Raw genomic sequence first — 27542 nt, 5'->3', positions numbered from 1 at the left:
GGTGCAATGACAAACTACATGTCCACCAAATTGAATGACCACTGTCAGATTGGTCAGGGAGAATTGACTAACCCGTGGTGCGGCACACTATGGAGCACAACTTGATAGAATTCAGTGGCTACTTCACAGCCCATGCTGTTTGCATTATTTTTTCCAGTACCAGCTTCTTAACTAAGAGATGGGAGTTACTCTTGTAGCACATTCTTTGCTCTCATAGTTCTATTGGCCTCAATCTATGCTAACCCACTTGTCTCCCACACCCTTTTCCCTTCCTCTGTTCTGTCAGCCCCTCCTAAGCCCATCTGTCGCCTTCATTTTGTACCATATGTCAGACTCTGATACCATCCCTCGGGGGGCTCAGCATTCGTTTGCTGGGTACGGGCTTGGCGAACCCGGGGTCCTCGAGCTGTGGACTGGTGTGCGCTGCCAGTTTGCTGATACCGTAAGCTCTGGGCATGCTTCAGCGACCACTGTGTGGCGCAACGGTGGAACGTTGTGTGTCGTAGGGACCGGGGATCTTGGCTTGATTGCCTGGATCGCGAGGACGGTACATACCTCTATAAAAACCCTTCAATCATAAGGTATGCTGCGCGCTGATAAGATGCATGGTTGTTGAGGTGGAACAGTCGCTAGTGGGCAACCTCTGGGAACCTGCCACGCCTCAGTTGTACAAGGCTTATCCAGGCATGCGGGGCTCTGTCTGGATGGACATAAGTTTCCCTAGTTGCTCGTGGGACGACCATGGATACCACGAATTCTTCCTCTTTTCCTCCTCCTAATTTTTCGCTGGCCAGTGGGATGGGTGGACAGCTGGTAGGCACTACCGCCCAATCCAACAACAGGGCTAGGTTAGCCAGTCCTCCTGACTCAGGTGTCAGCAAACGTACAGCACTTCAGAGTAACAGAGCACATACTGACAACCAGAATGTGTTTTTAATAATAAAAAGGAAAGAGGGTTCCTTTGAAAAGGTTTTGCCATTCTATATCCAAAAGGGTCTAGAAGGAATAGCTGGAGCTTTAAAATCAGTGAAGCGTTTACGGAATGGGACACTGCTTGTTGAAACATCAACTGCTCAGCAAGCAGTTAACCTTCAAACAGCTAAAAGCTTGGGAATACACAATCGATACAGAGCTTCACAGCACCCTGAACTCCAGTAAGGGTGTTGTTACCTGTAGGGATCTCATTGACATTCCTGTAGAAGAATTAGTGAGTGGGCTCAGGAGGGAATTGTTGATGTACAGAACATCATGAAAAGGGTGGATGGGAACCTGGTGAAATCTGACTCCTTCATTCTTACTTTCAATACCCCCAAACTCCCAGAACAGGTCAAGGCAGGATTTCTTCGACTAAACGTCCGGTCGTATGTCCCAAACCCAATGCGCTGTTTTAAGTGCCAGCGTTTTGGGCATACAACTCTAGGGTGTAAAGGAGAAGCGATGTGTGGCAACTGTAGTAAGGCTGCCCATGATGGAATTGACTGTTCGTCGCCTGTCAGATGTATAAACTGTTCTGAAAGCCACCCTGTTTGGAGTAGGGGCTGTAGAATCTTCCTAGAGGAACGTAAAATACAAGAAATAAAAACAACTGTGCGTATCCCCTACAGTGAAGCCAAAAAGATCTTTGTCATGCAGCGCCCACATTTGTTACGTCTTTTGCTTCCATTGTTCAGAAGCCGCCTCCAAAAGTCGATGCATCTACACAGACAGAGGTTGTTAGTGTTGGCACAAACACCTGCACATGTCAGTGCACTTGCAAGGCAGCAAGTGTATCAGGGCCTGTAGCCCCTCATCGAACAGCAGAGAAAGGTACAGTAGCTAACATTGAAGAGCCCCAGGCATCTCAGATTGCTGAGGCTGTTCCAAAGCCCAGCATGGTCATAAACACCCCAGCTCCAGTTCCAGCAAAGCCCCCTAAATAAAGGAAAGCACACGTCAAGCAGTACCAACAGATTAAATCGTCTGGTAAACCCTCGGATCATGTTAATGTGGTCCCACTAGACACTTCATCAGACTGTTTCCCCAGAGCTGATGGAGTCTGAGAATATGGGGCAATCATCTCGCCCCAAGACTAAGCCTCCACCCGCTGCAGTCTCCCCACCTCGGCAGAAAGAGAGGCAGAAAATACAACCACCGTGATGGCTTCCATATTAAAATGGAACCTGCAAGGGTTCAGGACACGTGGAGGAACTACATTTATTGATTCAGGATAGACCTATGTGTGTATGTCTGCAAGAGACAAATTTCAGTGAAGCATACACCCCTGAGCTACATGGTTATGTCCTCCACAAAAAGGACGACCTGAGTGGACAGAGCACTCGAGGAGGAGTAGGTATCTTCGTCAACGACGACTACCACTCCTCTCCTCTCTTCCTCACGACGAATTTACAGGCAGTTGCAATATTAGTACATGTGCGTCATATGCTAACGGTATGTTCGCTTTACCTACCCCCCACATGATGTGCTCGACGAAGAGGCTCTGTGATCTTCTTACACAGCTCCCCCACCCCTTCATCCTCTGGTGATTTTAATGCACACAATATGCTTTGGGGTTCTGTGAGTATTTGCCCCAGGGGTAGAGCAGTCAAGAGGCTTCTTCTGTCTTCCCAGTGTCTTTGCTAAATACAGGTCAAAGCATGCATTTTTGCATTGCAACTGGGTCGTTCACTGCCACTGATCTATCGCTTTGCTCTCCAGCCATCGCCCACACTGCTGCATGGGAAGTGGTTGATGACTTACATGGCAGCGATCACCTACCCATCTAGATTCACCTGCCACATGCAGTGGAACCGGAAAGGAAACCGCCTTGATGGGTGCTCAGTAGAGCCAACTGGGCACTGTATAGTCAACTAGCCCAGTTTGAACATCGGGTCAGTGTCCAGGAATGGGTAGATCATATTACTGAAGTGATCCACTGTGCCAGTGAAGCGTCCATCCCACAGTCCACGGGGCAACCGAAGCGGCAGCCTGTCCCTTGGTGGAGCGACGAATGCCGCTCTGCAGTCAGGGCTAGGCGGGCAGCTCTGTGTAGGTTCAAATGCTGGCCAACTGTAGAGAACCTTGCAGCCTTTCGGGTGGCGAGGGCAAAGTGTTGTCGGATTATACGAGAGAGCAAGAAGAGGTCGTAGCAGCAGTTCCTGAACACCATTATTCGTTCTACACGAAGTTCCATTGTATGGGAGACCATCAAGAGGATTTCCGGGAGAGGTGGGAGGTGGCCTACGGCTGCTATAACGTGGAATGGTACTCTCAAAACGACCCCAAAAGATATTGCCCAGTCTATGGCAGCTCATTTTGCAGCTATTACTGCAACTGCCAGTCAGAATCCAGCTTTCCAGCCCCACAGAGTGGCTGCTGAGAGGAGCAGTTTTGACTTCTGCTCATGCAATACAGAAGAGTACAACTGCCCATTTTCCATGTGGGAACTGGATTCTGCATTGTGTGGGGCTCGTGATACATCCCCTGGTCTATTTTAAAATGTCTTAGTCACCACACATGGGGAGCAGACAGGACGTGCTGCGGCACTTCACAGGGAGGAATAAAGAAATCCTCCTCCGACTTTTTAATCTAGTTTGGATGTCCGGTCACTACCCCGACGCGTGGCGTGAAGCAATTTTAATTCCTCTTTTAAAACCTGGGAAAGACCGCACGTGCCCGGGTAGTTAATGTAGTGTTGCCCTCACTAGCTGCGTGGGAAAGACGTTAGAGCGGATGGTCAACCGGCGCCTTGTCTGGATGTTAGAATCCAGACAACTCCTTAGTCGCTTTCAGTGTGGATTCAGGAGGTATCGCTCCAACTTCGATAACCTGGCCTTCCTGGAGGCTGCTATACAACAGGCTTTCCTGTGCCAGCATCACCTGTTGGGAATATTTTTTGACATTGAAAAGGCATACGACAGTACTTGGAGGCATCTTATCAGGCAGCTCCACGAATGGGGTTTTCGTGGATGTCTTCCCAATTTTATTCGGTCCTTCCTGTCGCCACGTTATTTTTGGTACAGTCGGAGACGTACTGTCTAGTCGCGTTGAACAAGAGAACGGTGTCCCTCAAGGTAGTGTTTAAAGTGTGATGGTCTTTGCTATTGCTATTAATAGTATTACGTCTGTTGTGAAAAGTCCTGTGCAGTGTTCCTTGTTTGTGCACGATTTCTCTGTATTTTGCTCTTCTTCAAGCCTTGAAACGAAGACTCGTCAGTTGCAACTCACTCTGCGATGTTTGGATGAATGGGCACAGAAGAGTGGTTTTAAGTTTTCAACTGATAAGTTGCTGTGTGTTCTTTTTAACTGTTCTTGTTCCATTTTTGACTTGCTTGAGTTGAGGATGAGGGACACTGTTCTGAATTTTAAAGACACGGTGAAGTTTCTGGGCCTCACTTTTGATTCTAAGCGTACGTGGCTGCCACACATTAAGGAACTGAAAAAAAAGTCTCTTAAGGCGCTGTCTATTTTAAAATGTCTTAGTCACCACACATGGGGAGCAGACAGGATGTCCCCCCTGCGGGTCCGGGGTAAGAATAGGCCCGAGGTACTCCTGCCTGTCGTAAGAGGCGACTAAAAGGAGTTTAAACTGTTTCGGCCTTCCATGTGATGGTCCCCCTTGGGGTTTGACCTCCATTTTTCAAAATTCTACAGAAGTACGAGCCTTTTGGGGAAGGACACCTTATGTGGTGTACCACTGGTCCTGAATGCACTAAGACCTTGGCACTCAGCATTGTACCGGCGTTGTAACCATACCCACTATTCCTTAAATTTGGCCTAAATGCCTGATGGGTTGTACAAGTTACGCCCATAGTGCGTCCCCATCTGCACCAGCGATCATGATGGACTTTCCATGGCACCAGAAATCCAGCACGGTAGCCAGCCCGTTGTGGTGGGGTCGTCATGTACCCTCTAGGTTGTAGCCCCCTGACAACACAGGGATCGTACTACCGATACCTGAGCTGCACCCTCCCCACGTCGGCCAAGGAGTAGATGCCCGTCTCCTTGGGGCATCAGGACTCACGGCAATGGTCATCCTGCCAGGTGGCCCTTGCTGCGGCAGGGTGGCGCCCGTGGGGAGAGCCCCTGGTCGGAGTGGGAGGTATCAGGGCGGACGTTTCGCAGATGAAACGTCAACGCGTATCAGGTCGCTCTGCGGCAGAGTCTTTCAAAAGAAAAGGTACCGTTTCTAGTTCTGGTTCTCCTGCCCTTTCCCCCTTGGTCACTCCCTGGGAGGAGGGGCAGGCCCGCCGGCTTGGGGCGAAGTACTTCCCCCGCTATTTGGTCAGTTCTCGAACCGATGGGGGGACGTTTGCCACCTCCAAGCCCATGTTCTTTGTTCAGCACATTGAGGACATCTTCGGGGGAAATCGAGGCTCTCAGCAAGATGCGTTCAGGGTCCGTTCTTATCAAGACCACCTCCGCCACACAGTCGGCGGCACTCCAGGCGTGCGACCGCCTAGGGGACATCCCAGTATCCATTGTCCCACATCTGGCACTAAATAGGATGCAGGGGGTTATTTTTCATCGTGACCTCTTGCTCCAATCTGATCAGGAGCTCAGGGCCAACCTGGAGCGCCGAGGCGTGCATTTCGTCCGGCGAGTCCAGCGCGGCCCCAAAGACGGTCGCATCGACACCGGGGCCTTTATCCTCGCCTTCGAGGGGGACGTTCTCCCGGAGAAGGTAAAGGTGATGTGCTACCGGTGCGAAGTGCAACCTTACGTCCCGCCTCCTATGCGCTGTTTTTGGTGTTTGCGCTTTGGGCACATGGCGTCACGGTGTGAGGCTGAGCCCCTTTGTGGCGATTGTGGACGTCCTCTTCGTGAGGAACACACATGCACCCCACCACCTCGGTGCATTAATTGTCCTGGCATCCACTCGCCTAGATCCTCAGACTGCCCCGCATATCAGAAGGAGAAGAAGATACAAGAACTCAAAACTTTGGATCGGCTCTCTTATTCTGAGGCCGGGAAGAAGTATGACCGCCTCCATCCCGTGCCGTTGACCACTTCGTTTGCCTCAGTTGTGTCCCCTCCTTCCGCGGTATCCTCACCCCTATCCTGTCCCACCTCCGCCTCCTCCGCCCATCAGGGGGCTCTGCCTCCGCCTCCCAAATCCCTCCCTTCCAAATCCTCCTCCCCTGTGGCCCCTGCCCCCTCTGCCCCAGGGGCCACCCTTCCTCCTCTCCCCCCGCCACCTGAGAAGCGATCCTCTTATCAGGCGTCCATCAGGGAAACGTTCCGGACCCCAGCTTCCGAGGTCCGGCGTTCCAAAACGGACCCCGCGCGTGAGGACCTTCTTCGGGTCCAGCCCACCACCCCTGTGCCTCCTCGGCCTTCCAAGAAGGCCTCCAAGAAGAAGTCTCTATCCCCCTCTCCACCCCGGCGCGTTTCGTCTGACGCTCCATCCGTGAGTCGCTGCTACCGGCCGTCCTCAGTTTCGCCGGGACGCTCTGCTGCCAGGCGCTCAGCTGCCCTCTCGTCGGCAGATGATGCTGCCACTCCTACACAACCAGGGACAGCGGCCGCAGCTGGCGACGACTCGATGGAACCGGATCCGCCTCCCGCCGGTTGTAGCATTGTTCCCTCGCAACCTGGCCCTCCGCGGCTGTCGAGGTGACCAGCTCTTCCCCCGTCTCATTCCCCCAACTTTTTGACTAGCGATGGCCTTGTTACATTGGAACATAAGAGGTATTCGATCTAATCGGAAGGAATTACAACTGCTCCTCCGCCTGCACTGTCCGCTCGTCCTTGGTCTCCAGGAAACCAAGTTGCGCCCGACTGACTGTATTGCCTTTACCCCCTATACCTCGGAGCGGTATGACCTCACCCCTGTGGACGGTATCCCAGCTCGTGGTGGGGTCATGTTGCTCGTTCGGGACGATGTCTATTACCATCCCATCCCATTGACCACCCCACTCCAAGCAATAGCTGCCCGTATTACTTTTTCTGCTTTTACTTTTTCAGTTTGTACCATCTACACTCCGTCATCTGCTATTAGTCGGGCTGACATGATTCACCTGATCGTTCAGCTTCCCCCGCCGTTTTTATTGTTTGGCGACTTCAAAGCCCATCATCCCCATTGGGGCTCTCCTGCATCCTGTCAAAGAGGCTCACTCTTGGCAGATGTCTTCAACCATCTCAATCTTGTCTGCCTCAATACCGGCGCCCCGACTTTCCTCTCGGACTCTACTCATACCTACTCCCACTTGGACCTCTCGATCTGTTCTACCTCTCTTGCCCGTCGGTTCGAGTGGTATGTCCTTCCTGACACCTATTCGAGCGACCACTTCCCCTGTGTCATTCGTCTCCTGCACCACACCCCATCCCCACGTCCTTCGTGCTGGAACATACTGAAAGCTGACTGGGGACTTTACTCCTCCCTAGCGACCTTTCCGGACCACGATTTCCTCAGTTGTGACAGTCAGGTCGAATACCTCAAGGCTGTTATCATCAATGCTACCGAACGTTCCATTCCTCGTACTACCTCTTCTTCACGTCGCGTTTCCATCTCCTGGTGGAACGAGGCTTCTAGGGACGCTATCCGTGCTCGACGACGTGCTTTACGCACCTTTCGCCGCCATCCTATGTTGGCGAATTGTATTGAATACAAACGACTCCGAGCGCAATGCCGTAGAGTCATCAAAGACAGCAAAAAAGCTTCTTGGGCCTCTTTCACCAGCTCCTTTAACAGTTTTACTCCCTCTTCCGTCGTTTCGGGTGGCCTGCGCCGGCTGTCGGGCATTAAGGCCCACTCCTCAGTACCAGGCCTGACCTCAGGTAATGAGGTCCTTGTTGATCCTGTGGATGTCTCCAACGCCTTTGGCCACCTTTTCGCGGAGGTTTCAAGCTCCGCCCATTACCACCCTGCCTTCCTTCACAGGAAAGAGGCAGAAGAGGCTCGGCGACCTTCCTTCCACTCGCTGAATCTGGAAATTTATAATGCCCCCTTTACTATGCGGGAACTCGAATGTGCGCTTGCACTGTCCCGATCCTCTGCTCCGGGGCCAGATGCCATTCACGTTCAGATGCTGGCACACCTTTCTCCGGTGGGCAAAAGCTTCCTTCTTCGTACCTACAATCGCGTCAGGACCGAAGGTCAGGTCCCCATGCGTTGGCGTGACGCCGTCGTTGTTCCTATACCCAAACCCGGGAAGGATAGACACCCTCCTTCTAGTTAACGCCCCATTTCTCTTACAAGCTGTGTCTAATGTCCAATGCGGATTTCGTCGCCACCGCTCCGCTGTTGACCACCTTGTGACCTTGTCGACATTCATAATGAACAACTTTTTGCGAAGGCGCCAAACGGTAGCCGTGTTCTTAGACTTGGAGAAGGCTTATGATACCTGTTGGAGAGGAGGTATCCTCCGCACTATGCACAGGTGGGGCCTACGTGGTCGCCTGCCCCTTTTTATTGATTCCTTTTTAACGGATCGAAAGTTTAGGGTACGTGTAGGTTCCGTATTGTCCGACGTCTTTCTCCAGGAGAACGGAGTGCCTCAGGGCTCAGTCTTGAGTGTAGCCCTTTTTGCCATTGCGATCAATCCGATTATGGATTGCATTCCACCTAATGTCTCAGGCTCTCTCTTTGTCGATGACTTCGCGATCTACTGCAGTGCCCAGAGAATGCCTTCAGCGTTGTCTAGACAGCCTCTACTCATGGAGTGTGGCAAATGGCTTCCGGTTCTCTGAAGAGAAGACGGTTTGTATCATCTTTTGGCGATATAAAGCGTTCCTTCCGCCATCCTTACATCTCGGTCCCGTTGTTCTCCCATTCATGGAAACAACTAAGTTTCTAGGGCTCAAGTTGGACAGGAAACTGTGTTGGTCTCCACATGTCTCTTATTTGGCGGCCCGTTGTACTCGTTCCCTTAATGTCCTCAGAGTTCTTAGTGGTTCATCTTGGGGAGCGGATCGCACTGTCCTGCTTCGCTTGTATCAGTCCATTGTCCGATCGAAGCTGGATTATGGGAGCTTCGTCTACTCGTCCGCTCGGCCATTCCTCTTACGCCGGCTCAACTCCATCCACCATCGGGGGATACGTCTTGCGACCGGAGCCTTCTACACTAGTCCTGTCGAGAGTCTTTATGCTGAAGCTGCCGAATTACCATTGACCTACCGGTGCGACGTACTGCTGTGTCGGTATGCCTGCCGGCTGTTGTCTATGCCTGACCACCCCTCTTACCAGTCCTTCTTCGCCGATTCTCTCGACCGTCAGTACGGGTTGTATGTGTCTGCCCTGCTGCCCCCAGGAGTCCGCTTCCGTCGCCTGCTTCGACAATTGGATTTTGCCCTCCCTACCACATTCAGAGAGGGTGAGAGCCAGACACCACCTTGGCTCCAGGCTTCGGTTCATATTTATCTCGACCTCAGCTCACTCTCGAAGGATGGTACTCTGGCTGCAGTGTATTGCTCACGTTTTGTCGAACTTCGTGCTAGACTTACCGGTCACACCTTTATTTACACCGATGGCTCCAAAACTGACGATGGTGTCGGCTGTGCCTTTGTCGTCGGGGCCGCCACCTTTAAATACCGGCTCCTCGACCAATGTTCGAGCTTTACGGCGGAGCTTTTTGCTCTCCATCAGGCCGTTCAGTATGTCCGCCGCCACCGCCATTCATCGTATGTACTTTTCCCTGACTCACTCAGTGCTCTTAAGAGCCTTGGAGCTCCCTATCCGGTCCATCCCTTGATTCAACGGATACAGCAGTCCCTCCATTCTTTCGCTGATAATGGTGGTTCTGTCAGCTTTCTGTGGGTTCCCGGACATGTCGCAGTGCCTGGGAATGAGGCTGCTGATGCTGCAGCCAAGGCTGCAGTCCTCCTGCCTCGGCCAGCCTCCCATTGTGTCCCGTCATCTGACGTTCATGGGGATGTATGTAAGAGGCTTGTGTCGTTGTGGTGGGATGCTTGGTCATCCCTCCAAGGAAACAAGCTCCGGGCAGTAAAACCACTCCCAACTGCTTGGACAACCTCCTCCCGACCATCTCGGCGAGAGGAGGTCTTTCTGACCAGGTTGCGGATTGGGCATTGCCGGTTTAGCCACCGCTACCTGCTCTCCGGTGACCCAGCCCCGCAGTGCCCTTGTGGTCAGGCATTAACAGTGCGCCATGTTTTATTGTCGTGTCCCCGTTTTAGTCAATTTCGTGTTGTCCTGTCCCTGCCACCTACTTTACCAGATGTTTTAGCTGATGACACTCGAGCAGCTGCTCGTATTGTGTTTTATAACTTTAACTGGTTTGTCCAAAGACATCTAACCTTTTTACTTATTTTATCTGCATCTTTGTCAGGTCCTTCTGGTGTCCCCCCCATCCCCTTGAGTTTTACTAGATTCCATGTGCTCTAACAACAGTGACTGGGCGCTAATGACCTCAGCAGTTGAGCGCCCTTAAACCCCAACAAAAAAAAGACAGGACGTGTCTGCTCTGGTTTTACAGAGCCTTCGTGCGGTCCCAGCTTGATTATGGATGCACGGTGTAGGAGTCAGCGAGACCCACTTATTTGAAGCTGTTGGATGTGGTGCGCCATGAGGGGATTCGGTTGGCCACTGGGGCATTCAGAACGAGCCCCATACCGAGCCTCTGTGTAGAGGCAGGTGAACCGCAACTTCACCTCCAGCGGTGTCTACTAATGGTGTGCCAGGCCTATCAAGCATTATCCACACCATACACACCTGCATATCACACTGTTGCTCAGCCTCCACTGGAAAGGCTTTTTCACATGGCAAAGAGCAACAAGGCCCTATGGGATTCGTGCAAAGGATTGCATTTTAGAAATGGGTGTGGCCGGTTTTAATGTTTCACGTCGAGGTTGGGGCAGATATCCACCTTGGCTCCTCCAGAGGCCCAGACTGATTTTAGATTTGGCAAATTTTAAGAAAGATGGTACATCAGATTTTACTTTAAAATCTTTGTTTTTAACATTTTAGATAGGCATCATGATTTTACAGTAGTCTACACTGATGGATCCCAACAGGGGGATTTTCTTGGCTGCTCAGTAGTGTTCCCCGAACGTGTCATCAGGATTCCCCGTTCCCCAGGAATACACTGTTTTTTCCGCAGAACTTCACGCGATCCTGAAGGCATTGGAGCAGATACGGTGTACTCAGGGCAAACACTTCCTAATTTGCTCTGACTCACTGAGCGCATTAGTCACTGCAGAACCTGTACCCAGTAGAGAAGTTGGAACAGCTGGTTTACGACCAACTGTACATCCTCCGACAGGGCAAGCAAGTGTCCTTGTGCTGGGTGCCAGGGCATGTGGGCATACGGGGAAATGAACAAGCTGTTAGAGCTGCCAAGGACGCCTGCAGATTACCGGAGGTGACAGTGTTCTAATCCGTTGCAAGGTGTAGTTTCTGTGCTGTGGCGGAAGTGTATGCAATTGTGGGAGGAGGAATGGCTGGTGGTGAGCGAAAATAAGCTGCGGTTGGTGAAACCCACCATCCAGCTGTGGTGTTCCTCGTGCCGGTCACCTAGGTGTGACGAAGTGACCCTTACACGTCTTCGCATAGGGCACTGTCCTCTTATACATGCCTTCTTACTACGGCGAGAGGAACCCCCACTGTGTGATGCCTGTGGCGTACGAATCACTGTACACCACATTTTAGATGAGTGTGATTTATATCGTTCTGTCAGGGCAGTAGTTAATATTAGTGGGGATCTGCCCTCAATTTTAGCCGATGAGGCGAGTGTCAAGAAAGTTTTAAGGTACTGTGATGTTTCTGGGCTTCAGCCTAAAATTTTATGTTGGAATTTTTAGTGTGTTGCCGAGTGACTGACCACTCGTTTTTCTTCTTGTAATAGGCCAGTTCCAAACATGTGCTATGTGTTTCATTTTAACTCCTTCCCCTACGTTCTCTTGCAGTTCTCCTCTTTGTGCTGCTTTCCACTTGGCTATTGTTGACGTTCACACTGCCTATGTAGACTGTCACCTTTAACTTTAGTCCTATTTTTGCACTAGCTGCATTTTAGTGACTCCCGTCCTTTGTTGTTTCCGTTCGGGCGCTAAAGACTACACTGTTGAGCGCCCATAACACCATATCCATCCATCCATCCAGACTCTGATACCAGTCACATGGCTACCCCATGCACATACTCCACCTTCCTACCATGTTTCGTCCTGCACAGCTGCGGCCTCCCTCAGAGACACTAGCTACTCATGCCCAACCACTCCTTCTGGTGCCCCCTCGTTCCCCTCTGTTCATGTCACCCAGTACCCAGTTCTACATGCTACATGCTGACCTGCAATCTGTGTCCGTGTGTGTGTCCGTGTGTGTGTCCGTGTGTGTGTCCGTGTGTGTGTCCGTGTGTGTGTGTCCGTGTGTGTGTGTCCGTGTGTGTGTGTCCGTGTGTGTGTGTCCGTGTGTGTGTGTCCGTGTGTGTGTGTCCGTGTGTGTGTGTCCGTGTGTGTGTGTCCGTGTGTGTGTGTCCGTGTGTGTGTGTCCGTGTGTGTGTGTCCGTGTGTGTGTGTCCGTGTGTGTGTGTCCGTGTGTGTGTGTCCGTGTGTGTGTGTCCGTGTGTGTGTGTCCGTGTGTGTGTGTCCGTGTGTGTGTGTCCGTGTGTGTGTGTCCGTGTGTGTGTGTCCGTGTGTGTGTGTCCGTGTGTGTGTGTCCGTGTGTGTGTGTCCGTGTGTGTGTGTCCGTGTGTGTGTGTCCGTGTGTGTGTGTCCGTGTGTGTGTGTCCGTGTGTGTGTGTCCGTGTGTGTGTGTCCGTGTGTGTGTGTCCGTGTGTGTGTGTGTCCGTGTGTGTGTGTGTCCGTGTGTGTGTGTGTCCGTGTGTGTGTCCGTGTGTGTGTCCGTGTGTGTGTCCGTGTGTGTGTCCGTGTGTGTGTGTCCGTGTGTGTGTGTCCGTGTGTGTGTGTCCGTGTGTGTGTGTCCGTGTGTGTGTGTCCGTGTGTGTGTGTCCGTGTGTGTGTGTCCGTGTGTGTGTGTCCGTGTGTGTGTGTCCGTGTGTGTGTGTCCGTGTGTGTGTGTCCGTGTGTGTGTGTCCGTGTGTGTGTGTCCGTGTGTGTGTGTCCGTGTGTGTGTGTGTCCGTGTGTGTGTGTGTCCGTGTGTGTGTGTGTCCGTGTGTGTGTGTGTCCGTGTGTGTGTGTGTCCGTGTGTGTGTGTGTCCGTGTGTGTGTGTGTCCGTGTGTGTGTGTGTCCGTGTGTGTGTGTGTCCGTGTGTGTGTGTGTCCGTGTGTGTGTGTGTCCGTGTGTGTGTGTGTCCGTGTGTGTGTGTGTCCGTGTGTGTGTGTGTCCGTGTGTGTGTGTGTCCGTGTGTGTGTGTGTCCGTGTGTGTGTGTGTCCGTGTGTGTGTGTGTCCGTGTGTGTGTGTGTCCGTGTGTGTGTGTGTCCGTGTGTGTGTGTGTGTCCGTGTGTGTGTGTGTGTCCGTGTGTGTGTGTGTGTCCGTGTGTGTGTGTGTGTCCGTGTGTGTGTGTGTGTCCGTGTGTGTGTGTGTGTCCGTGTGTGTGTGTGTGTCCGTGTGTGTGTGTGTGTCCGTGTGTGTGTGTGTGTCCGTGTGTGTGTGTGTGTCCGTGTGTGTGTGTGTGTCCGTGTGTGTGTGTGTGTCCGTGTGTGTGTGTGTGTCCGTGTGTGTGTGTGTGTCCGTGTGTGTGTGTGTGTCCGTGTGTGTGTGTGTGTCCGTGTGTGTGTGTGTGTCCGTGTGTGTGTGTGTGTCCGTGTGTGTGTGTGTGTCCGTGTGTGTGTGTGTGTCCGTGTGTGTGTGTGTGTCCGTGTGTGTGTGTGTGTCCGTGTGTGTGTGTGTCCGTGTGTGTGTGTGTCCGTGTGTGTGTCCGTGTGTCCGTGTGTGTGTCCGTGTGTCCGTGTGTGTGTCCGTGTGTGTGTCCGTGTGTGTGTCCGTGTGTGTGTCCGTGTGTGTGTCCGTGTGTGTGTCCGTGTGTGTGTCCGTGTGTGTGTCCGTGTGTGTGTCCGTCCGTGTGTCCGTCCGTGTGTCCGTCCGTGTGTCCGTCCGTGTGTCCGTCCGTGTGTCCGTCCGTGTGTCCGTCCGTGTGTCCGTCCGTGTGTCCGTGTGTCCGTGTGTGTGTCCGTGTGTCCGTGTGTCCGTGTCAGAGTGTGTGTGTGTCCGTGTGTCCGTGTGTCCGTGTCAGAGTGTGTGTGTGTCCGTGTGTCCGTGTGTCCGTGTCAGAGTGTGTGTGTGTCCGTGTGTCCGTGTGTCCGTGTCAGAGTGTGTGTGTGTCCGTGTGTCCGTGTGTCCGTGTCAGAGTGTGTGTGTGTCCGTGAGTCTGGTCATTAAAGAATGTACTGATCCACAAATAGCATAGCACAATGAGAGTGTGACAAGATTAGCAAAGGATTGAGTGAAGAATTGTTAATGATAAGTTGTACTAGTGCTTTGAGAGACTTGATTCAGAGGAAGACCAAACATTATGGTTACAACCCATGTGCAAAAGTTGGAGTATTCACTTCAGTTCGGTTGCTAGGTAACTTCAGAAACATCATTCCAGAAAGACTTTTCCTAATATTTGATTTGTCAAGTAAGATTTAAATTCAGTACTGCTGTTACGTAACTCCTATGTCAGTTGCTATTTGCATTTTGTGTGAGAAAGTGGACACTAGTTATGGTTAACGTTTATATCCTGCAGGATGCTGCACTCTTTGCTTTCATATTTTCTTTTGTAAACAATAAATAATCCAGCATTCTCTCATTGTTAATGCAGTGATTTAAATCTTCAGATTGATGTGTAAAATACCTGGCACTTTCTGTTGAGCTGGAAAATCCTGATAACTTTTCTCCATAGCTTTCCTTGTCTTACACATTTTTTCAGTTCATCTTACACTGAGAAACACTGCTGTAGTGATCAGATAAACAGATAGGTGGTATCTTCAGGCCCAGAAGATAATATAAATTGATATTGTTTTGGATGTTAAGGGTAAACTGATGCATCTCTCCTTGTTACAAACTGTTCTCTTGATTGCTGCATCCTACATAATTGATAACCTGCCTTACATCCTGATCCCTCAAACTGTCTGCCCCCCTCCCCCACCACCCTTTCTCTTTCCCCTTAGTCTCAAAGCAGGGTACCCAAGTAAGCTCAGCTAAGGACTCAGTTTCTGTTCATTCTTCCACTCTCTTTATCTTACATAAGACCATTTTTGCCTTAACCATGGTTGCTGGTATTTTGACCCACCACTTCTGATAATATTTGGTCAGTAGTGGAGAGGTCACCTGCTGTGGTGTGGATCCTGTAGGAAATGCAATTATTCACTTAGTGTGATAAATTGGATATGTGGGTAGGGGGCAGGGGTCATAAAGTACCTGCACAGCTGTGGCTTCCTGACTGTACAGGGACTCTCAGGTCTGCCTCAGTGCTTATGCATATGTATTCATGTCCGTGCAAAGGTTAAATGTACGAGACAGCTTTCACTGTTCGGGCGTTTTGACCATGGAGAGCCGTCTGTTGGACTGGCACATACATTGACAGTGTGCAGTGAAGACACAAAATATCTCAAGCTGGTGGCTTTACAACCCAACAGTCTCATCAGTCAAATCAAATAATACACTACCATTGGTGGAAATTGCAACACCAAAAGGAAATGTGTGAATTCAATTTAATACCATAGGTTAGGTACATGACAAGTAACAAATGATTACCTTTTCAAATCTGTATATGTCCTTAGAGACCTGCTATTCAGTATATCGTGTGGGCACCATGCACTGCAATTAGAGCTGCTATATGCCATGGCATTGAATCAGTAAGGTTCTGAATACATTACCGAGGGATTTCCCTCCACGCAGTTTCTATCTGAGCCAACAAATCCGTGACCGCAGTTATTGGAGGACCGGGATGCACCAGGTGCCGATCAACTATATCCCAGACATGTTCAATGAGTGACATGTCTGGCAAACATGAGGGTCAGGGAAGCAATGGTACCCATTGCTTTTCGAAGAAGGTCTCTACATGCCTCACAATATGTGGCCAGGCATTGTCCTGTTGAAATATGGCCTGTGGTGATGCCTGAAGCAGGGGAGTACCTCAGGCTCCACAACCACCGTTAGGTACTGGTTGCTGTTCAAGGTGCCTGCAGTACATATGAGGTGAGATCGGTTGTTGTAACCAACGGTACCCCAAACCATCACAACTGGTGTTTGTCAGCTATGCCGCTCCACAATGCAGCCCTCCATGTTGGGGTCACCATGGTATTGCTGGACAGGTATGTGGCCATCACAGTAGGACACTTTGAAGTGTGACTCTCAGAAAACATTTCATACTGCCACTTGTCACCCCAGTGACGGTGTTCATGTGCCCATTACTGTTGTAGGAGCTTGTGGTTTCTGGACAGTTGAAGCCGACATAATGACATGCGTGCAACCAGTCCAACCTGCAGCAGATGGCAACGAACCATCTGTGCGGACTAGTTCACACCTGTGCAGTGCTCGAGCTATGAGCCAACACTGCGGATGACGCTGTGTGATCTGTAATGGCCAACCGGACAAAATGAGTCATCCCGTGCTGTGGTAATGTTCTGTGGTCCAGTTCCTGCTCGTCGCTGTGTACGACCTTCCTTTATCCACTAATTCCACACACACATTACTGTCATAGCAGCATGTTCTGTGCGAGCCGAAATGTCACAGTATGACAATCACGTTTCCTGGAGACCGATCATTCTGCCCCATTTGAATTTGCTCACATGCCAATATGGCTCCCTTTCACGTCAGTGAGGCGTATTGGCACTCACTTCATTGTTTCCATCTTGTGTGACAGCTCTGCACTGACTACACTAGGTGCGCGACAACATAGGGCTCTGCTTGGCCTACGTGTACCCCACCTTGCTGCAAAATGTATCGCATATTGCTTGCATACCTGTTGCCACATCCAAGTGTGGCGCTATTCAGGTAATTCCTTCTTTGTGTTGCACTTTTCACAAACGGCAGTGTAAAATGCAGAGAAATGAAATTAAAGGCATTTATTTCATTAGTTACACTGTGGGAGTAAAATAAAAGTACCCTACACCTTAGTACTTCAGAACCAGAGCAGATGAATAATTCTGCCTGAATACAAACCATTGATTTCATAAAAAAGTGAAGACAAATACAATGATACCTCATCCAGATAAAATCAGAAGTAGAACTGTATTATTAGAAATATCTTCTGGCCAAATTTAGATGTTTTGATGTAACAAACTTGGTGATATTGTGTTCATAATTAAGAAGTCTAAACATCATCCAAAGGATAATTTTTCCTTTGATATTACACTGCAGCTGAATAATTTGGGCTAATTTAGAAAGGTGGAGGAATCATTTTGTCCACCACATCCAACAAGGCCCGAAATGGAATGAAAGGAAACTAGAACATTCATTCTGGCCTTAAAGATTCATTTAATCCTGGGAAAAATAAAAATTCGTCCTTTATTTTTCACCATTGTGGTTAGAGAATACCATAGCTGTTTTAGTAAATTAGAGTGTAGGAAATACTGTAAACAGCCACAAGTTTTTGGAAATGATTTTTATTGTACCATTACTAGTTTTGGGGCTGAGCCCATTGTCAGAACATAGCTTCTATTTCTTGGAAAGTATTAAATTTGTGTTGTAAAATAAGTATTTGTGATTAAATAGATCACAAAACATTCAAAATTGCAGTTCTAAAATATTAAATTTGCTGAGTTGGTAGGTGTTCAGATAAAAAATACTGAGAACTTACTGCTCTCAGGCTCAACAACCAACATAAATCAGCTTTAACTGCTGACAGAGGTAAGAGTTGAAGGAAACTTAGATATTAAATTTTGTAGAAAAGTGTAAATAAATTTGTTGTGAGATTAGAAATATAAAACCACATTCACAGTAAACATGAATGCATCCTAAATAATAAACTACAGTTTCGAAAACCAGCTGTACCTCCAAAATTCCGTATTACTCTTAATTTTGAAATTATAGAAATAAGACAGAATACTCTTCATTGGTCATTACAAGCACCTTGCAAATAATAATAATAAATTATAGCTTCAAAATATCTGTACTATGAAGTACCTTTGCAGTAGCTGCAGAAGTGTAATATCTGTAAACAAATGTATCTGCCATCTTGTATTTAGTTCAGCTCGTGGATCATATAGTTTGAGAAAGAGGCTCAAACCTTCTACAATATGTAAAGGATAGCTTTTTATGAAGTAAGATGTATAGAGCTCATATACAAAGTAAAACCTTTTGTAAACTATGAACTTGTAGTAACTTTGTTGTATTTTAGGATACAAATGCAAAACTGGCAAAGAAATTGGTGCTACTGTCTGACAATGGACTCAGGCCCAAAACTACTAACAGCACTAGAAAATCTCTCAAAAAAAAAAAAAAAAAAAAAAAAAAAACTTGTGGGTGGTTGCAGTATTTCATACAGTGTAATGAAAATGTCTTGGTATGACATCAGATTGTATGTACTGTCTCAACTGTGTGTGTTTAAGTCATGCAGTATCAAAGAGAATCTCTGGAGATAGTGGGTGACAATTACCCAAGAATGCTCCATGTGAAAACTGTGTTGTGTTAGTGGTGGGGAAGGTCATTTACCATATGTGGGCATCAAAGATCATTTAAAAGGGAGCCTACTGCAGAAGTACAGAACTTTAAAGACTGTTGAACACACTTTAAAGCCTTAGATGAACACTTAAATCTGTACTGATAAGAAAAGTCTGGCAATTAGCTATGACCAAATCTGCAGCCAAAATATACACTCGCGCTCCCCCTTAACATTGGGCCTCAGTTGTCCTTCCAACATAAATCATGGAGTGACATTCTCCCCTTTACCTCATCTGTCACAAGTACCTTGGACTCCCTTACCTAGGCGAAGTAGTATGCAGCAGGACAGATTGCGCTTTGATCTGCCTCCCTGCCTCCCATCCCTCAGATACATCGCAAACCACAGTTGTCCTAATTGTTACAACAGCCAGGGATGGCAGGAGGCCTTGTCAGTGGGCTTCAGGATGTCTTTCATTTCCAGGCACCTTCCCAGATGTTTACCAACTGAAGCTAAAAATCTAGAAGAAAAAAGAAATAAAGGGAAAATGTTATCTGATAACCCAGTAGTGCCAGATCTCTGGATGCTACATGAATTAGGCAGATTCAGAATGATCCCTTTATGAAGTGTTATTTTCTAACATCGAATTTGATATGTATTTTCTCTGCTTTAGTCCCCCTCCCACTCAAAATGTGTGCAGGAGTTACCCAATAGAATTACCAATAGCTGCTTTACCCTCGATACTGAACTTACACCTGTAATAATTCGCACAGCAGTTAATAGAGCCTTGTAGGAAGTGATTCCCAGCTGGATAGTTTCTACTTGGTTTCTACTTGTAAACAACATGATGATGACGATGACGACGACGACGACGATCCCCATGGAGGCCCGGGAAAAGAATAGGCCTCCGGTATGTTCTGCCAGTCGTAAAAGGCGACGACAAGAACAAACCACTAATAGGGCTAACCCCCACCTTTTAGTGTGATTACTTGGTTCAAGACAGAACTAAAGAAGCCTCAGACAAGCGCCGTCATGGTCGGAGACGACGCTTGAACCCTAAGCCCGCCCACAATGGTAATGACACTGTTAGCCAACCGGAAAATGATTTAAATCCAAATAGAGGTGTTTTGCAGGATATGCTTCCTGCAACCACCCTAGAAGGAAAAAAAGACAGAGGATGAGATGATCAGATGAAGTTAATAGACACCTTATGTTCTGTTATTACCAAGCAACAAACCTAGGATCCAACACAACTGGATACAGATCACAAGTATACACAACATTTATTACCAGATACCCGGAATTAAAATTTTTAACAGAACAGCGACTAGCTGATCAGATCCGTGTAATAATAAAAAATAACAGGATACCCCAGTCAGAATTAGAAAACATCAAACAACAAGTACAACAAATACTGGAACAAAATAATGTGCAATTAGAAGAAGAAAATACAGTAATAGACTCAAACATCCCAGAGCAAACAAAGAACAACACGCATCAATTAAACAGAGGAAAACGAAATCTTAAGACAGCCACCAGCACAAGCACAAATAGAACATGAAGTGACACATGTTAGATATAGAAGAAAAATTTCAGTTGACTACATATATAGAATACAAAGACACAAATAGACATTAGACCATTCTTCCATAGACCACCAAATAGCCCACAAGTCGAAACAACAATAACAACTATCAACACAATCGTACACAACAAAATAAATGAATACACAACTATGGAAGAGTTACAACTAATGGTTTATGTAGGAGCACTCACTACACTAAATATACACACTAGGCAGAGATCAGAACCAACCAACACACAGAAGAAACCCACAAAACCAGCATGGCAACACAGGCTACAGATCAGAATAGAAAAACTGAGAAGACATCGGACAGCTAACACAATTTATAAGAAATGAAATGTCAGAAAAAAACGAAAAAGGTTAGGTAAAATCTCACAAGAAGTGATAGAGCAATTAGATGAAAAGAAGCAGAAATTACAAGCATTGGCCAAACAACTTAGAAGATACAAAAAAAGTGAAAATAGAAGGAAACAAAACCAAACATTCAACACAAACCAAAAGAAATTTTACCAGACAATAGATAACACACACATTAAAATAGACAATCCACCAAAAATAAGACATGGAACACTTCTGGAGCAACATATGGTCAAACCCGGTACAACATAACAGGCATGCACGGTGGATACAAGCAGAAACAGATACGTACAAGATGATACCACAAATGCCTGAAGTGATAATTTTGAAACATGAAGTCACCCAAGCAATTAATTCTACTCACAATTGGAAAGCCCCTGGAAAAGATAAAATAGCAAATTTCTGGCTAAAGAAATTCACCTCAACACATTCACATCTAACTAAATTATCTTCAAATATGTCTGCTTGTGTCTGTATATGTGTGGATGGATATGTGTGTGTGTACGAGTGTATACCCGTCCTTTTTTCCCCCTAAGGTAAGTCTTTCCGCTCCCGGGATTGGAATGACTCCTTACCCTCTCCCTTAAAAACCACATCCTTTCGTCTTTCCCTCTCCTTCCCTCTTTCCTGATGAGGCAACAGTTTGTTGCGAAAGCTTGAATTTTGTGTGTGTGTTTGTGTGTCTGTCGACCTGCCAGCACTTTCATTTGGTAAGTCACATCATCTTTGTTTTTAGATAAATTATTTAACAGTTACATTGCAGACCCATACACATTCCCTGATACACTTACACATGGAATAACTTATCTGAAACCTAAAGATCAAGCAGACACAGCAAACCCAGCTAATATCACCCCATAACATGCCTACCAACAATTTACAAAATATTAACTTCAGTCATTACACAGAAATTAATGACACATACAACACAGAACAAAATTATAAATGAAGAACAAAAAGGCTGCTGCAAAGGAGCACGAGGATGTAAAGAGCAACTGATAATAGATGGAGGTGACATACCAAGCTAAAACTAAACAAAGGTCGCTACACTACGCATACATTGATTACCAAAAAGCTTTTGATAGTGTACCCCACTCATGGTTACTACAAATATTAGAAATACACAAAGTAGATCCTAAATTGATACAGTTCCTAAACATGGTAATGAAAAATTGGAAAACCACACTTAATATCCAAACAAATTCAAATAATATCACATCACAGCCAATACAGATTAAGTGTGGAATATACCAAGGAGACTCATTAAGTCCTTTCTGGTTCTGCCTTGCTCTGAACCCACTATCCAACATGCTAAATAATACACATTATGGATGCAATATTACTGGAACATACCCACACAAAATCACACATCTGCTATACATGGATGATCTAAAACTACTGGCAGCAACAAATCAACAACTCAACCAATTACTAAAGATAACAGAAGTATTCAGCAATGATATAAATATGGCTTTTGGAACAGACAAATGTAAGAAAAATAGGATAGTCAAGGGAAAACACACTAAACAAGATGATTACATATTGTATAACCACAGTGACTGTATAGAAGTGATGGAAAAAACAGATGCCTATAAATATCTAGGATACAGACAAAAAATAGGAATAGATAATACAAATATTAAAGAAGAACTAAAAGAAAAATATAGACAAAGACTAACAAAAATACTGAAAACAGAATTGACAGCAAGAAACAAGACAAAAGCTATAAATGCTTATGCTATACCAATATTGACCTATTCATTTGGAGTAGTGAAATGGAGTAGCACAGACCTAGAAGCATTCAATACACTTACACGATCACAATGCCACAAATATAGAATACATCACAAACATTCAGCAACTGAAAGATTCACATTAAGCAGAAAGGAAGGAAGGAGGGAGGGGATTTTTCAACATCAAAACCTACATTATGGACAGGTAGAAAATTTAAGAAACTTCTTTATAGAACAAGCAGAAACTAGCGAAATACAAAAGCAATCACTCATATAAATACATCGGCTACACCACTGCAATTTCATAACCACTTCTACAACCCTTTAGATCACATAACATCAACAGATACGAAGAAAGTAAATTGGAAAAAGAAAACTCTACATGGCAAGCACCCGTATCATCTAACACAGCCACACATCGATCAAGACACATTCAACACATCGCTAAGAAAAGGCAATATATACAGTGAGACAGAAGGATTCACGACTGCAATACAAGATCAAACAATAAACACCAGATATTACAGCAAGCATATTATTAAAGATCCCAATACCATAAAAGATAAATGCAGACTTTGCAAACAACAAATAGAAACAGTAGATCACATCACAGGTGGATGTACAATACTAGCAAATACAGAATACCCCAGAAGACATGACAATATAGCAAAAATAATACAACAACTTGCCATAAAACATAAACTAATAAAACAACACGTTCCCACATACAAGTATGCACCACAAAATGTACTGGAGAACGATGAATACAAATTATACTGGAACAGAACCATTATAACAGATAAAACAACACCACATAACAAAACTGACATCATACTCACCAATAAAAAGAAGAAATTAACACAACTAATCGAAATATCCATACCCAATACAACAAATACACAGAAGAAAACGGGGGAAAAATTGATAAATACATACAACTGGCTGAGGAAGTCAAGGACATGCGGCATCGGGGTAAAGTTGACATTATACCGATTACACCATCAACTACAGGAGTCATACCACACAATATCCACCAGTACATCAATGCAATACAGCTACATCCAAACGTATATATACAACTACAGAAATCTGTAATTATTGATACGTGTTCAATAACCCGAAAGTTCCTAAATACAGTGTAAGATATACTGTATAGTTAAAAGGAAGTCGCGCTTGATGAAGGTCCACGTCACTTTCCATTTTTAACCAGACCTAAGGTCTGAGAAAAATAGATGACGACGACGACCTGGGGATATATGAGAACAGGAACATGGATATAGTTTCAGGCTTTGATACTCACCTCTGAATGGGGTGATATCACACTAGATCACTGATTCTTAACCCTCACCTCTCCACCACCATCAATATGTAGGGGTCTCTAAGTATGTGACATAGTAGTAATGTCTCCCCTTTAGTCTCCACTGGTGGGATAATGAAATAGTCACCATAAAAATGATGCGAGATCTGCTGCAACATCAACATCCATTAAGGTATACATTTATATTTATAACACTTTGTGTCTCAGCTAGTCAGCATTCTGATTATCAAAAACAGTGCCGTGAAATATTTGGAACTATTGGGACCTGGGCTAAGATTTTTGTCTTCCATGGGTAATTCAGCAAACAAAGCCATGCACTGTAGACACAATCTAAGATCATATAGTGAGGAAGACGTTTAAAACTAGACCATTTGACATAAACTGCCCTATAGTAAATGTGACACAGATAGCCTGTAAAAATGTAGCTTGAGCTGGCAGGAATGTTTTCTGCGGTTAGTCAGACTGCAAGCCTAGTAACATTACTAGGTCCTCGGGCAAACAACTGGACAGGGTCATGTATTAAACATAGCTTATTTTCTAGCATTTGCCACTTTTGTACACACATTTACTTTTAATTTGGAATTGTGCAACTTTCCTTTGTACACATGTCAGAATGGGTGAGGAAAAAGCATCCTTAGATGTTTTTGGGGTGAAATTTAATGTTTGTAACCTGAATGTTTCTTGCAAATTATCAAATTTTGAGTAATATTCAAAGGAAAACTTTCATGAAATCTACTGCATGAAACCTTATTCCCAAAGTGTTTTGCTGTTATTGAAACATTTTAATCATCTTTGTAGGCCACTTTTTCTAATGGTAAACATTTTGACCAGTGACACACATCCATTAAACATTTGACATATGTTACTGCATTTCTTGCAGAACGGTTAAATTTATAATGAAAATATATAATATTGTTGTAATTTTAATGAAGTAAAAAAATTTTCTTACACACGTTTATTTTAATATTTTCATTTAAATCTTATTTTTCAGTTGTCAGTGCCATCAAGCTTGTCTTCAGCTGCATACCAAACGCAAGGATTCTCCCATCCTGTGCTTGGGCCAATGGGTCCATCATTGCCACAGTACCCGTCGTCATACAGTGCGATGAGTACTATGACAGGTCTTCCAGGTGCAGTTGTTCCTAACATCGGTTTGCATCCAGATCATCGCACAATAACAAAACCACAGAGTGAGTTAGTTATGCCTGTTCAAATACAGGATAGAGAACCTGCCAGCAATAAAGACCAAGGTGCGAGATACGGTAACTGTTGCTATTTGCCTGGGCATGCATCAAAGCTTTCTACTTCATACGCGTATAATTTTGAGGTATAATTTATGCCTCGTGGCACTAAAGCTTACCTTCTGTGGTGGTGGTGGTGGTGGTGGTGGTGGTGGTAATTGAATGTAATAAAGCCTAAAATTGTTTCCAGTATGTGGACTGAGAGTATAAGTAACTTCTTTCTTGGTACTCACATTAAGGGTAGATTGAAAAGTGTTACAAATTAGGTCACATGATTTGATAACCTTACTTTTGTAAAAACAGATCAGGCCTACTGTAGTCTTCAGTTGTCACCATCCTTTGACTGGATGAAGATAATCATGCAGTGACAAAGCATGTTTTTCTTAAGATTGTGTATAGCCCAACTGGAGAAATTTATATGGCCACTACACTACCACTGAAGACCATGTTTTAATATATAAATTAGTAGTAAGTTTTTCACAGAGAGTGACAAGACTTCACATATAAATAGGTACACAATATCCTGAATTAAGTTCTTTATATGAAAAAACTGTAAGGAATGCATTTTTACTATATAACAAACAACTGAATTGGCACAGTTAGTCTAATTTGAAGTTCTTTTAGAGCAGTGCATCGCATCAAATGTTGGCTCTCCCAGTGGCAAATGTCATCAAGCTGACATTGAAAATAACTTCAAGTCATCCTCATTTGTTCCTAAATCATAAATTTCCTATCTTCGTGTATGACTTAAAGAGAGAGAATTTGTCAGGCTTGTTTTATAAACCAATACTCTGCATAAGTACATAAACTTGTCTGAGAGAATAAAGATAATGGGAACCTGTTCATCAATTGAACTTCCCTGCATTGGGTTCTTAAGATTGTTTTATCAAAAATACTTTACTTCTCAGTCTACCCTTTTACTGCAGAGTACAATCTAAGTGGTGTTTTACATTTAATATAATAAATGTACATAGTTTTAGTGCAGAGAAGTTTTTGCATTAGTATAGTTTAATACTTGTCATTAACTTGCATGCTGCAGTTCTTGGTACTTCCTAATGACCTTTCATTTAACCCTGTCCATGTTACTGCATTGGTAAATAGCAAATATTTGAAAGTGCAGTAAGGCTTGTCATTGACTAGTTAAGAATGTAACAGCACTTAAAATTGGATTTGCCATTGGTGTCTGAATAGTCTAGTTTTTGTAATTGGGAAGTATTAGGATGTGTTGGTTTTAAATGCAAGTTGTTGTAGGTAGGGATTAAATCTTTGGACTTCATTGTTCTATGAGGAGTTTCTTAATACGTACAAAAATCACATGGTCTCCAAAATGGAAGACTCGACTTAGATTGTTCACGGATCCCAACTTCTCTTCAGATGGCCTCAAAAATCCTGAAGCCTCCCTCTGTCTGGAAATTCAGTTACCTTTTTATTTGATGTGTTCTTGTTCTTCTACTGACTGATCACCTAAATGTTCAATCATTGAATTAATTAATTCTCTCATTTAGAGTATTTAGAAGGTTCTGGAAAAGTGATTAGCATCTGTAAAGGAGATGCTAGTATGATAAATTGCAGAATAATACACCAGTGGAAAGACATATTCGCAAAATGTTTTAAAGATTCAGTGTTAGAAGAAAACTGACAATTACAGTGCCTGGTTGTATATATAGCATATGGTGCCTCACTGTATATATCGCATATGGGTTGTAAGATAAGGGGCATACAGGTGTACCATGAATTTTTCTGTTATTTACAAATTCATTAAGGTGTATTAAGTTTCAAAGAAGTCTTCTAACAGTTTTCACGTGTGCTGTGCTCATAGAGTAGCATCACTCAACATTGTAATATAGCTTGTGTTGTCTGTTTCGCCTTCTCCCTTACAGTTTCTATTAAAACTTTCTGGCAGATGAAATGCGTTGGAATGGAACTACTGTGTACAACATTTGCCTTTCACAGGCATATGCTCTTCTGACTGAGCTGTCAGTGTCTCGTGACCTGCTCTAACAGGTTTACTTTCACCAGTACCTGCCCTACTTTACCAAATATTCACAAATGTTACTTTGCGTAGTTACAGAACTCGTGGAAGAAAGGATACTTAAGATAAATAGTTTAGTCACAGCTTAGGATTGTCTGCTAAATGAATTTTCACTCTGCAGCTGTGTGCGCTCAGTTAATAGATAATTTTCCTGTTGTACGTAATTAAACATATGTGACACACTACCCAGCTTTAGGAAGTGGTAGTTCCTTCGTTGGGGAGAGGATATGTTGGAAGGCTAAAAGGTGGGGCAGGTCACTCAGACACCAGGATAAGAGGAAACCATCTGTTAAGGTGAGGTTATTTTGCTATTGGGCTGGTAAATTTAGACAGATGAAATCATTTCAGCTATTAATTTAGCTGCAGTAAAAACAGCAGAGTAGTTCAAATTTCATAGGATTATTTGTACACTTTCTGCCAGTCACAAAATACGAAATTGACATATAGGGCTCTGGGTGGGCATTTGAATATGAATCCGGTTTGTGAAACACTGGATATACACTTCGGCTGTCAGTTTACTCGGAGGAATTGATGACATAGATACCTGTCCGTCTTCCAAGGCAAAGCACCGAAACTGGTAAAATCTTGAACTGCAAGCCCCTCCTGCAGTGGATTTACAGCTCCACATCAAATCCCACTTCGCACAATCATGGGCCAACTGTTGGGAGGCTACTTCCCTGTCTAATAAACTTCGTGTGATTAAGGTGACGCCAGGCCCATGGCGTTCTTCCTTTCGCCTCTCCCGAAAGGACTTGACCACACTGTGTCGTCTTCGCATTGGCCATACCAGGCTGACCCATGGTTATCTTTTGTGTGATGAGCCACTCCCACTTTGTGGTTGTGGAACCTTCCAGTCA

At 45.5% G+C, this 27542-nt stretch overlaps 1 protein-coding gene across 4 annotated transcripts in view; it reads left to right on the top strand.

Moving 5' to 3' along the window:
• The window catches only part of LOC124787615 (protein LSM14 homolog A), a 190009-nt gene that overhangs the window by 48623 nt on the left and 113844 nt on the right, over positions 1-27542 (top strand). For 3 of the 4 annotated variants that reach the window (XM_047254374.1, XM_047254373.1, XM_047254372.1), the window contains exon 3: positions 24404-24662. In XM_047254374.1, the coding sequence (XP_047110330.1) occupies positions 24404-24662 (259 nt within the window). The remainder of the gene's footprint in view (positions 1-24403; positions 24663-27542) is intronic. The other variant, XM_047254375.1, reaches the window with a different exon arrangement.

This window comes from Schistocerca piceifrons, chromosome 3, assembly GCF_021461385.2.
Source record: "Schistocerca piceifrons isolate TAMUIC-IGC-003096 chromosome 3, iqSchPice1.1, whole genome shotgun sequence".
NCBI classification, from domain to species: domain Eukaryota; kingdom Metazoa; phylum Arthropoda; class Insecta; order Orthoptera; family Acrididae; genus Schistocerca; species Schistocerca piceifrons.
This window is presented reverse-complemented; position numbering and strand designations above follow the sequence as displayed.